The 12,398-nt window shown below is 38.3% G+C and overlaps 1 protein-coding gene across 3 annotated transcripts in view; it reads right to left on the bottom strand.

The window, feature by feature from the left end:
- Positions 1-260: 260 nt before the first annotated feature.
- The window catches only part of syndig1l (synapse differentiation inducing 1-like), a 37,281-nt gene continuing 25,143 nt past the window's right edge, over positions 261-12,398 (bottom strand). For all 3 annotated transcript variants that reach the window (XM_042389630.1, XM_042389628.1, XM_042389629.1), the window contains exons 3-4: positions 11,201-11,338; positions 261-3,114 (exon numbers count right to left, since the gene is read on the bottom strand). In XM_042389630.1, coding sequence (XP_042245564.1) covers positions 2,956-3,114; positions 11,201-11,338 — 297 coding nt within the window. In that variant the 3' untranslated portion in view covers positions 261-2,955. The remainder of the gene's footprint in view (positions 3,115-11,200; positions 11,339-12,398) is intronic.

Below are 12,398 nucleotides of genomic sequence, written 5' to 3' on the forward strand. Positions count from 1 at the left end.
CGCAGCTATGAGAGCACCGCAGCTACAAATTTCTGAGCTGCTCCTCCGACTTTTTCTGGCAAAACCACCTACACTCCATGACTCAGTCTGTTTGCCTTTGCTTTAAGGACAACTCAAGCATCTCAATTACTCAGCTCATTCTCTCAGGCTGTGGAGATTTTTTTTTTTTTCAGATTTGAACCGTCATGTTATATAAACCACAGAGAAAAACAAATTTTGCTTTTAAGAAAGGCCATCCTTCCTTTCTGATTTATTTGTCATTACATTTGAACATGTCTTTATTTGCATTATGTACATGTTGCCTTCACACACACAAAAAAAATAATCCCAAAACAGAAATGTAAATTAAAAAAACAGAAGTCTTCTTCTTTAATTTCGGCTTAAGAGCACGACACAGAGAGAACACTATCACCCTGGCATTGAGGAACGCATCAGCAAATGTCTTTGTCGCGTGGATGTGTACATCAGCTCATCACAGTGAGGAAAAAAAAAAAGCATTGAAAACCACATACTGTTGTGACACATCGCACAATACCAGGTTGCCAAAGAAGCCAGATAAAAATACATCATTTGAATGGCACGCTACATAACACAAAGCATGTTCATCATTATCAGCGATAAAACGTTCTCCAAGAGATGAAAGCAAACATACAGAGTCTTTTAGTTTAGTTACAGTGATGGTCATGATTTGTACGCACACTGTTGTGGAATCATGAGTTAACACTGGAACATGTGGTCAGAAGGGGTCAGCGTTTAAAAGGCCAAACATATACAGTGTAATAACCAGGAATAACGAGCTTTTCAGATGACCAGATACTCAATGAGGTGAATGCGATGGCTCCGAGCAAATGCCTAGAAATCAATCAGCGTTCAGCTCATCGAGGTCTTTATCTGACTGCCTTTAATCAAAAGACAACTGGATGTTTACTCACAAAGGCAGCAAAAAAAAAAAAAAGAAAGAAAAAAAGAAAAAAAAAAGCTTGAAGTCGTAGCTGCAGTTTTTATTTAAGCAAAGCACACTTTGAAATGTCCCCTCGTGGAGAATATGGGCAATATTCACTCTTCATTAGCACAAGAGAACTGACTTACATGTTTATTTTAAAATGTTCACAGAGCTGGGGATGTGTAAATGGATTGTTTACTTGCAGGGTCTGACTGCAAGCGGTGATGCCAAAAGTGGGCTTATTAGTGAAATTAATGTGGTTGTGCTATTTTAGGGCTATGCTCCAGACAGTACACATTCCTTCAGAAAAAGCCATTACGGGGAGCTAATTGTGCACCATAAATGTCAGGTATGACTAATGCGGGACGTGTGCAGGGAAACCAAGTGTATAATGTCACCTCTTGAGGCTTCACTGCTTGAACTAGCATCTGCCTGGCTTTAATTTTACATTATTTAAAAGAAACACAAACCAAAACATCGGTAATCAATAAGCCCTTCATAGAAAGATTCAATGAATTTGTCTGCATGAGTGTCTGTTTCCAAACTTGCGTGGGAATTCTTGAAAAAGTGTGAGGAAACAAATAGAAATGTCTCAGCATTTTATTACTGTAGAATGCTATTTGTGTTAATAGCTTAATTGAGGAATGTTGGTTAAAATACTGCCAAAAATATGACCCCCTTCACAGCCTGATCAATTTTAATTGAAACTTTTTTTTATGATCTGACAAAAACAAGTTCTAAATCCAATCAATCATGCGTAGCAGTATACTGCTGGCATAGCTAGAGTCATGCAAAGAATAACTGATCACAGCTAAATTCAAAGCTGTCAGATTGTAACACTTTTGTTTATATGTGCAGCCCCAGAGGATACGTAAGGCCTGCCTTTTAATGACATTATCTACCTGATTTATAACATTTATAACATCCTCGTTTGCTGCATCCAGAAACATGCAGCAAACGTGTGAGACGCTGGACACCGTTCCCCTGAATTTCTGACCATCTGGCCACTGCACATCTGTGCTTTACTTCAAAGGCTATAAATGAACATTACTTAAAGCGAGATTAATCAAGGTGCCTTTAGACAGCAGGGAGCGCAAAAAGACAAACGTAAAAACAAAACACATTTGTATTCATATAGGCAAACCCTGTCTGGTATGATTTTGTTAGATTTCAGGTCTTCAATGGTTGGATAGTAACGCCCTCTTAGAGGTAAAGCACAGGCTTGAGATTCTTGTAATTCATGCCACTGCATATTGTTCGATGAGAAAGAAACAGTCTCTGCAAATCTTATTTGATCATTTTTTTTCCACCTCTCAGAGTTTTATTCTTTAATGATAACATTATTGTCAGCACAGTAGTTCTGTACATTTTGAAAGTTTCTCTGGAAATGTAAGCACTCCTTTGTCAAGATGGATTAACGTGATACGTTAAATACTGTCCTGGGAGGCAAACTGAGATGACGGGAAACAGGAGGAGACAGGACTCCACAGAGACGCTCTGGGTTTTACTGCAGACAACATACACGTGGTTTGAGTGTGATACTGTGTTGATTTCTAACTCTCTTCGACCTCTGCTAATTGCTCAAAAGTTTAAGGAACTAATATTGTCTCAGTTTTTTCTCCTCAAAGTCTCTGCAGGGGTCTTGGAAGTTAAAAAACAGCCAACCATAAGAAGATGAAGCCAACAGGGATTTATGTCAATGGGATGCAAACTGGGCTCCAACATGGAATACTTCCATTACTCAAACCCACTCCCTGCCTCAAAAAAAAGAAAAAACTTAGTCTATCCCCAATTCCCCCTCTTCTCACCCTCCAGCTTGACCTCTCTCCAGTCACTGTGGCTAATCTCGGTTGACAGAGGGCCTGTGGGGAGAGAAGACTGGAAAGAAAGGAAGGTGGAGGGAAAAACTGTACATCTCCAAAAAACTTTCTTTGAAACCTGCAGGAGCAATGCTGTTCCCGAGAGGTTCTCTTCCTGGGCTCCCTGGAGTGTGTGGCGGGAAAGTGTGGCTGCTATATGTGTCCTGGTTTCGAAAGGTAGGCAATGAGAGCAACCACCACCCCCACATACACACCAGTGCCTATAGTGATGGAGAGGGCAGCTAGGAACAAAGCGCGTCGGGAGGCGATGTTGGCCAGTGGAAAGTCACCTTTGTGCACCGCCTTGGTGGTCTGGAAAAGAGAAAATACAAGAAAAGAAGAAAGTCAGATAGAGATTGGGGTCCTCAGGAGAAAGAACTCATTTCTCAAAAGAACCACAGTTTCAGAAGCTGTTTATTATTTCTGTGGCAGTGTGAAAAAAAAAGGAAATGGAATTGGAGGATGGGAATATTGAACAAGCAGCTCAGTGTAACCCAGGAGAGCTCATCATGCATGGCAGGACTAAAAAATGACAATTAGTGTGAAAATGTCAAGGACTTGAGGTTACGGTCATATGACCTGCTTGCACTGAATGATAAATGGCACATGATTAAAGCAGATTTATCAAAATTTGTCATAAAAAACTCAACAAAGAGCAGGAGAGATTATGCTACATCTTTCAAGACTCAAGTAAATGAGAAAAATTGTCAACAACTACTTTATATTCACAAGTAAAAGCTAAAAAAAAAAATCTTGAAGTTGGTTATTTAATAAGCAGGTTCATTGTGTACTAACATTGCTTTTTTGCATGGAGAGGTTTTATTCTTCAACAACCCTTTTATCAGCATGACCCAGTTACTGTGTATTTAAAGTTATAGTGCATTTTTACAGCCCACTATAGGCACATATAGATCCTCTCTGTGTTGTTGTGTTAACTGTTCTGCTTATATAAGAATTGCTTTCGAACACTAGTATAAAACTGAAAGTCCTTCTTGTCACTGGAACACAGTATCACACATGACTGACAATCTTGCAATCAAAATGTTGAAATTGTGAATAATTTATTTTGTCCTGTGAAATGACTTTGTCAGCATGAAGTGCATTGCTGATACAAATGTTTAACCTCTATTAAAACCATAACACTAAAACAAAACACTATCTGTTGTTTTTAATCACCTGCACCATCTAAACTAAAAATCCCATCTCTAGAGAAATTGAATTGAGATTATGAACAAGACCAGAGTCACTATGTTTTTCCTCTCGGTTTTTTATGGAATTGGTCCTTCCTCTGATGACTCTTAGAAATGGTTTGGTGATTCAAAAAGGCACAGAGCCACAGCTGCACAAGCTTTCACAACATAATCAACCAGCACACTAAAAAAAAACATTCACTAATAAATAATGAGATACTTATTATTTAATATTGTGTTACATCATGAAATGGTTAATTCAATATTTGCATAGTCTAAATAAAGTATTCATGATTAATAAACAAATTATTTTAAGTTTCACAGCCAGCACATCCAGCAGATACGAAGCAACATTAGCATTATTTTGGATTAATGTTTGTGTCCATCAGACAAATGTAATTCTAATATTCACTCTCATTATAGTTCTGTTTATCTCTCCACCAATTCTTGAGGGAACTATCCAGCTCACACATTAATTGGAATTTTCTTTTGCCAATATTCTGGAAATAGGGTTTGGGGTTAGGGGTTTAGGAGGTTTAGGGTTAGGGGAATTAGGGTTAGGGTTGCTTAAAACTTATGAGCGACACCTTTCACATTACATGTAGTAATTTGATCCATTGCTGATGTAAATATATTGATTTGATCAGCTTTAATAATTTGTTACTTGAGTTAAAAACAAATGATTAAGTTGGAACTGATGTTCACAATGCAAAACAAGCAATCTTAAACAGAAATGAACAAAGCTTGTGACTACATTAAACAGTCTATTTTCTAGTATTTAATACTATTAAGACAATTAAATACAGCATCACTGGATGTCTCTGTTAATGAGCTAGACAAAGTAAACACGATCCTCCTGGACTGATGTTTATTAATTAGCCAGATGGTAACATCAACTATTTAACTGGTTATAAAAAGGGTATTTGCTTCTTATATCATTCCATACTGCCTGGAAATAATACAACAATGAATAGTGGTCGAATAGTGGTTTATCTTGTTTATCCTGGCCATTGTTGATGTGTTTACAGTGTGGCTTCTGCTGTGTATCCTCTTGCTATATTACTATTTGAATGGACTTGTTTGCCAGGGGGGAAATGGAAAGAAGAGAGACACCTATTTTGATTTGCTGTTTTCATTCACATCGCCAAATGGAGGTCAGCACTGAAGCAGAAACAACACACATGCAGACAAAAGTAGAATGTGTTACAGTGGCTGTCTCCATTATCTTCACCCAAACTTATTTCTCTTCTGTTTTGTTACAAACGCTGCCACATATTAATCTATTAATTTGTTTTCTCTTGTTGATGATTCATCGGTGCCAACAGATCAGCAACAGTTGCTGAATTGCAACCACAATTTATTGTCAGATTATTGTGCTGCATCTCTGCCAGCACAGTTTGAAATGCAGCATGTGAGTGTGTGAAATGACCTTCATTGTTTTGTTTAATCAATTCTAATAATGATGGAACTGATCTGTGATGTGTGTGAGTGAGATGAAGTATGTATCAGGGTTAGTACTCCCTACTCTAAGACCACAGTTTTCTCATAATAAAAGTTTGGGAGTGAGCTGCTGCTCCAGGACGAGTTTATGGTTTTTTATTCATCACTGGGTCAAGAGGGATTGTGACACTGACTGCAAGTTAGGTGCACCATCTGCAATGATGCTGACTTTGTATGTAACTGTGTGTGAACAGAAAAATAAACACCAAAGCATGGCTCCTCACAAATCCATGAGAACATGGATTTCACCTTTGCTCACAAGCTCTCAGACTGTGGATAAAAAGAGTTTTCTTTTCCTTTTTCTTCATAAAAGAGTGAGAATCTCATAAATCTGGGAGGACTTAGGAATCAAGCTACTGCTTTTCCTCATTGAGAAGACCTGCTTGGGTTTGGCACCTGACCTCATGGCGCCTTTCTTTTTTAAGAGGGCTTTATATGGCTAACTGAAGGGAGAGCCTGAGGCAAAAATACGCACTGAGACTAAAACTCCCAGCTGAAGCACATGGACATTCCCCAAGAGGAGCTAGAGGATGTAACACTTTTGGCATTGTGATCCTGAGCCAAATAAGCAGCTACAAAATAACAGTTGGACTGATAAGGAGGTGAATTTTAATTAACCAAATGCTTTTGTATTTCACAAACCTAGTGATAGTCAAACAGAAGTATAATAGTCAGGTAACACTGCAGTAAAAATCAGGTAGATTTCACAATAGTAATATCAAACAGATCAAAGGCTGCATGTCAAAGTTTTCCCCCTTTAAAGTTTGCATCACGTAGGGCTACACCTAATTTAACCTTTTGTAATTTAAAAAAAAAAAATCTATATGCCAGCCGTACCCTTTTCTTGGTATTCATACAGATGTTTTTCCCCTTTTTTATAAATACTGAATGCTTACTGATGCCTTTTCATCTATACTTTGTATGTACAATTGTGAAAAATGCTCTATTATTCATAGTCTCTGCCTATTTATACCACATTCTAGTGGAATCAGCGTTGAAAAGTCAGTTCATTACGACAGATGCAAATGACAAAGTATGATGTGTTCAGTCTGTCATTAGCCTATAATATTGGAATAATAAGACATGCGGTGGCACATATATTATTGCTAAGCAAAGCGAATGATCTAATTAGTATCTGTCCTTCCTGCATTACCTTAGGAAGCATCATTGCATAATGGCTATTTACTCATTTCAAGTGGATTGTTATGTTCATTGTAGTGGAATGAAATGCAAGTTCTTGATTATGTTGTTTGTATTCCACCATATTAGAGTTGTCTTTAAGATGCTCTGAGTGCATCCAAAATGGAGATGTTTTTTAGCTAAAGATCTCTCAGCATCTGTAACTACAGTGCTTTCATCAACTGAATAATGAATAAATTCATAACCTAACTCCATTTACCTTTTATGAGTGACGGTTGTTACTACTGAAAGAAAACTATGAGTAGGGTCTTTCCGCTGTGCACAAAGTGTTTCATTAGTGCCAAAAAGGATTTTAGAAGACAATGTTTAATAGTCCAAGACAAAGACAGCCAGATGAGAGCCAGAAAGAAAGACTCCTTACACAAATGCCTCCAAAGGTCAAGAAGCAAATCTACAGTATACAAAGGACATGTATTCAAGACAGGGCCTTTAGCTTCCACGCTGTAATTATTGAAACAAAAGCACTGTTTTGAAGGCCTTATGGGAAATTAGGTTTGAGTTTTCTTTCAAAAAGAGACAGAGAACATTCTCTTTTTGAGGATGTATTACACCCCCCAGCAAGGTCTTTAAGTCTCTCTATAAACTGGCAGGAAACTGCAGTTGAAGGGCGTATGCTTGTCATTTCATTCCTCCAGTGAAAATAATGGTTAAACACACCTTGATTTATCCTTTTTTTTTCTCCACTTCACACAGATAATTAAATGAATGCATGTTTTGGGTCTCCCTGAGGAACAGGATTCTGAAAGACTAGATATAACTATGTGGAAAAACAGATGAGGGTAGTCGGTTGAAAGTGTGTGTGTGCTTATTCTCTCATTGAGCATCAGCTGTGTATAACCTATATGTCAATGTGTGGAAATTTTCCTTGAATATCCTTGAGAGGGAGATGGTTAGAAGCATTAAGGCATTATCTCTACAACCTTGACAAAATGATTGAAATGTGGTGTCATAGAAAAAAGATAACATCTCAGACTTAGCTACATTGAGGCTCATATTGCGATGCGCTATTGGAAGTCAATTCAGCACACCTCAACAGGTTTTTCTTCCAAATAAACGACACATAAAGCCCTAAATCGCTCCCTTTCTCTTTCTCGCTCTCTGTGTCTGTCTCTCAACCTCCCTCACGCCGACACACACACTAATACATAAACTGTTCCACAATAATTAGCTCATTCATTTTCATCCATTATGACGACGTGTACGCCGTAAGATAACTTCAGGGGAGTCCTATTTGCATAATCGTGAAAGGAATCGCTGCGGCTTCTCAACTCTCTGCACTTGCCAGCGCAGATGTCTCAGAGCAGAGAGAAACATTTATCAGCATCTCCAAACAAAACACTCACCCTATTAGTGGCAATAATTGAAACTCAATTCCGCTTCCCAATCAAATGTTCAAAGCTAATTTTCCCCAGACATTCATGGTATTCTAGTCATTACCAGTTGTGTGTGTGTATGTGGGCGGTTAAGGCTGAATTCTGTGCAGCACTGTTTACCATGAAGACATTACATTGAATGAAAGATGTAGTCTTTGGCAAATAGGATACACTCGATTTGAAGCAGTGCATGAATGCATGTCTGTTTTCTCTGTGTGTGTTCACTGACAATGATACACACATTCAACTCCTGTCCTTGAGAAGCCAGCAGCTCTCTGTTTGACTAGGCCTGACCTTCCAGTGGGACAAAAACACTATTGATCTGCCTTCCACAGACTCTGTTACAGTGGCTAACCTGTTTGCTTGTAAATGTCCTGGGAGTAAGTGGCGAAGTTGATGTGCTATCATTTCTAAACTCAGGGATGCCAAGTTAGGACTTCAGCTTGGAGTGAGATTTGTTCCCCTGGGGGTCAGTGTGGGGGATTTGTCTCCCCCAGAAAAAAGATTGTAATTTAAAACAAATTTCCTGCATTTCTACACTACCTCAACTCTTCGATTAAGCCAATAAACATGCACCTGCACTAGTCTAGATTAGTTAGATTGAGGGTGCTATGAAAACCAAGAATGCATCAAGAACAATATAGAAGAGCCGCTAACTGAGATTACTCTGAGCAGCATGCATAAATGCATAAATTACAATAAAATAGATTTTACTTTAAATTAAATAAATTTCACCTTCTGTTTTTTCACATTTTTACACATTCCTAAGGCATATTCATTTTTTATATGATAAAACAAATGTCAAAAAGTTAGAATCTGACAAAAGTTGACCAAATAAGTAAGCCAGTTACTGCATTTTGGCATTTTTGTTGGGCAGTACATATCCCACTCTTCTCAGAGCAGCATAGAAATTTATACAGATAATCAAATTACAGCCCATGTTCTGCTAAAAATGTACAATATCCTCGCACTAACTCCTACAGAATTCATTTGTTTAGTTTAGTGGCTTCCTGAACGACTGAATGAAATGAAGACCAGTGAAGTGGGTTATTGAGCTATAAAATGAAGCAATCCCAGACTCCCACCATATCTTTTCCTGACAGCTCTTCTGGACTGCACCTTCTAAAGGAGGGAGATTGGCAGAAAAGCCATCCATCCCTAAACACAACCATCACTTTCCCATAATTACCCAGGAAGAATCAAATTAGCTCCTGACAAGATAATTCACTGACTGCCTTCATGTGTCTCGGACTACTTGTGCCCACAGATAAGACAGCTAAATGCTCAAGCTTTTGATAAGAATTTATAGTAAAAGGCGGAGCAATTTACAGAAAAGCTTCACAGTTGCCTGTCTCTAGCATGTGTGTGCATACAATGTGCATGTGCTTTTAAACATACACTGTATGTCTGTGTGTGCTCCAATATGCTCCTTGTATTGATGGTGCATCTAAGAGAGACAGAATTGATTAGTGGCAAGACAAGCGGCAATCCCTGTGCTCTTTGCTTGACTGACACATCATCATCGAAATTGTTTCCTACAGAATTGAAAAGACAGTGGGAGTCCAGTTGGAATCCATTACACAACCATTATGTGCAGTTTGTCAATGTTACCGGCTAAAAACATAGCCTTGTCATACACTGACAGAACTTCAAAATCACATGGGCTTGTTTTCTTTGGAAATTGCTGCTGTCTCTACACTTCAACAAACACTATACACATTGATTCCTGTTGTAAAAAGACCTCTTAGGATTTCTTCTACTACACCTTGGTGATTGTTGTCTGACAGATTTAAGGTGAGCAGAAGCAACATACAGTATATGAACCAAAACATGATGTGAATTTCAAATGATCAACACATCTGAAATATATGTCTATATGTCTATATGTGTCTACATAATAATGTGACATCACCTTTACATCAAAGTAAATACTGTATCTCTGGAAAGATAGTTTCCAAGAGCCTTATCTCGATTAATATACAATGTTGAATGCCAATCTATTACCTATCAAGGAATTTAACATGCAAGCTCTGAATATAAGGAATGATACTTTTATCATTAAAGCACTACCTCTGTTTTACTTCTCTGAATTTGTGCATGGAAGCCAGAAAGATAACTGAACCAGAAAGACAGCTCCTTTTTAGACCTACAATAGGGGAATTAGGGGGAAAATGGTTTTCAGAAGGCATACGCCAGATATTTAATATTGCACTTCCATAAAGCTGAAGACTTATGAGAGACAGTTTAAAAAAAGAATAGTCAGAACTTGCGAAGCAGAGGCCCAAATATCCTGACTTGTAGCCCCTAGTGTGCTCCAAAAATGCTGGATCCTGCATTTCCCATAATGCAACTCAGAAGCCTCTTTCTTTAGACACTCCCCTGATAACATTGTCAAGGTTATTTTCTCAGAGATTTTTAGACAGCTTCCTCCAAAGCCAAAGGAAACATTATACAGATGTTTTTGCAGGCTGAGTAGAGCCCCTCACACTGAGTAAACTGAAATTCATGTGTAAAATCGGTGAAGTGGCCCTTTAAAACAATGTCTTTAGTGTGGTTTCATGCATCTCTTCCCACAAATCATGCGTTTCAAACATCAACTATATTGATCTGACAAAGCTGTTAAATGTTTCTGAGAGTTCATCACTTTTAATATGCCAGCACACCTGTAATTGGGTCCAAAATCATTTCCTCTGAAGACGCCACTAGTTCAAAGGCCCTCTCTCATCTTTGTATTTTGAACACTGAGCCTTGAAAGTGATTTATATAATCTTGAAAGCCGGCTTTCAACCTGTTTACAGAACATCAAGCAGCCATTACAGATTGGCCTTGAGTTATTGATGGGCAGCTCAGTAAAAAATGGCCTTGGATCGGCAGTAGGAGAGTCTGCTGACATTCCGTTTTTATGTGTGATAGCCCTTAATCTTCTGATGATGATGAGTCATACATACACCTGAGTGTGTTCAAGTGTGTTTGTGTGTTCCCATGTCTACTTATTTATGAAAATATGTGCGTATGTGTGGGTAGATGCACCTGTTTTATGTTACACCTCTACAAACAGATGCTGCATCATTCATGTGTGACAGACCACAACTTAGGAGGTATGTGCATTGCATGCTGTTGTGTTTGTGTCCTCACCCCCTGTGAGAAGTAAAATGCTGCGATTCCCAAGGGCCAGAAACAGCAGAGCATGGAGAAGATAGCCAGACCCAGGTGGTCTCGAGGAGGGACGACTATGAAGTTGTCCTCACTCTCACTGTCGCTGGAGCAGTCTGTCTGCACAGAGAACAACAACTCAGGTCAAAACATGCACACATTTTGTTTCCTGTACATGGACAAAAGGTATAATTCATGACTAGTAATGTAGCAGCGACTACATTTATACAATGAACAATTAGAACAATCAATTTCAGCTTTCACATCTGACCTGTTGTTTTTCAAACCTGTTGGGAACTGTTGGGTGTGCTTGTCCATTTGCTTCATTTAGGCTGGTGTGAAAGCTGTCAATCGAACTATGGTGTTTACTATACAACTGCACTGAGACCACCTGAAAAAGTTTGCTTGGAAGCAAACTTTGGTACGTTTGTGATATGAAAGCAAAACGGACCAACTACAGGACTGAGTGACAGTAGATACAGTATGTGATTTTAATATGAATTCAAAAGCTAAATTACTTAAGGAAGTGATCTTTTGACCAATCTGGTCGTCATTATTCATAAAATGAGGTTTAGTTGAAGTCTCATAATCACGTATTTCTTCATGAGCCCTTTGGTACGCCAGTGTACATATATACACATGTAAGGTTCAATAAAATGCAGCATGACCTGGTGTCAGTCATCATAGTTTAATTTTCCACACAGTGCTGATGATACAGGACAAAACTGCTTAAGGAATGAGTTACCTGTCAGTCTGTAAAACTTCAGTCATTCATATAAAGCCTGTGTAAATGTGAATTGGACCAGAACTAACAGCAATCAATATATAATTTTTTTTGTTGGTCTGGACCTACTGAAAAATCAAAAGTGACCTCAATGTCAAACACCCTCATCCTATATAGTTTGGCAATTTGAGAGAATCATTGTTCTCCACAACCCTGAAATGTCACATCTAAGACTGTGACTAACAATTATTTTTACTGACTAATTGATTCATAAACTAATTGTTTATGAGTCACCAGTCACATCCCAATGAATAATAATATAATATAATATTCGCAGCGCCTCTTTGAGTCAATCAGTAATGAGTAAATTAAAGACTGATCGGTGCATCCATCTCCTGAAAGTTTGGGTTGAATTTTATAATTAGTAAAGTATATGTGCAGTAGCAGTGTGCCATA

This window comes from Thunnus maccoyii, chromosome 17 (assembly GCF_910596095.1).
Source record: "Thunnus maccoyii chromosome 17, fThuMac1.1, whole genome shotgun sequence".
NCBI lineage: Eukaryota > Metazoa > Chordata > Actinopteri > Scombriformes > Scombridae > Thunnus > Thunnus maccoyii.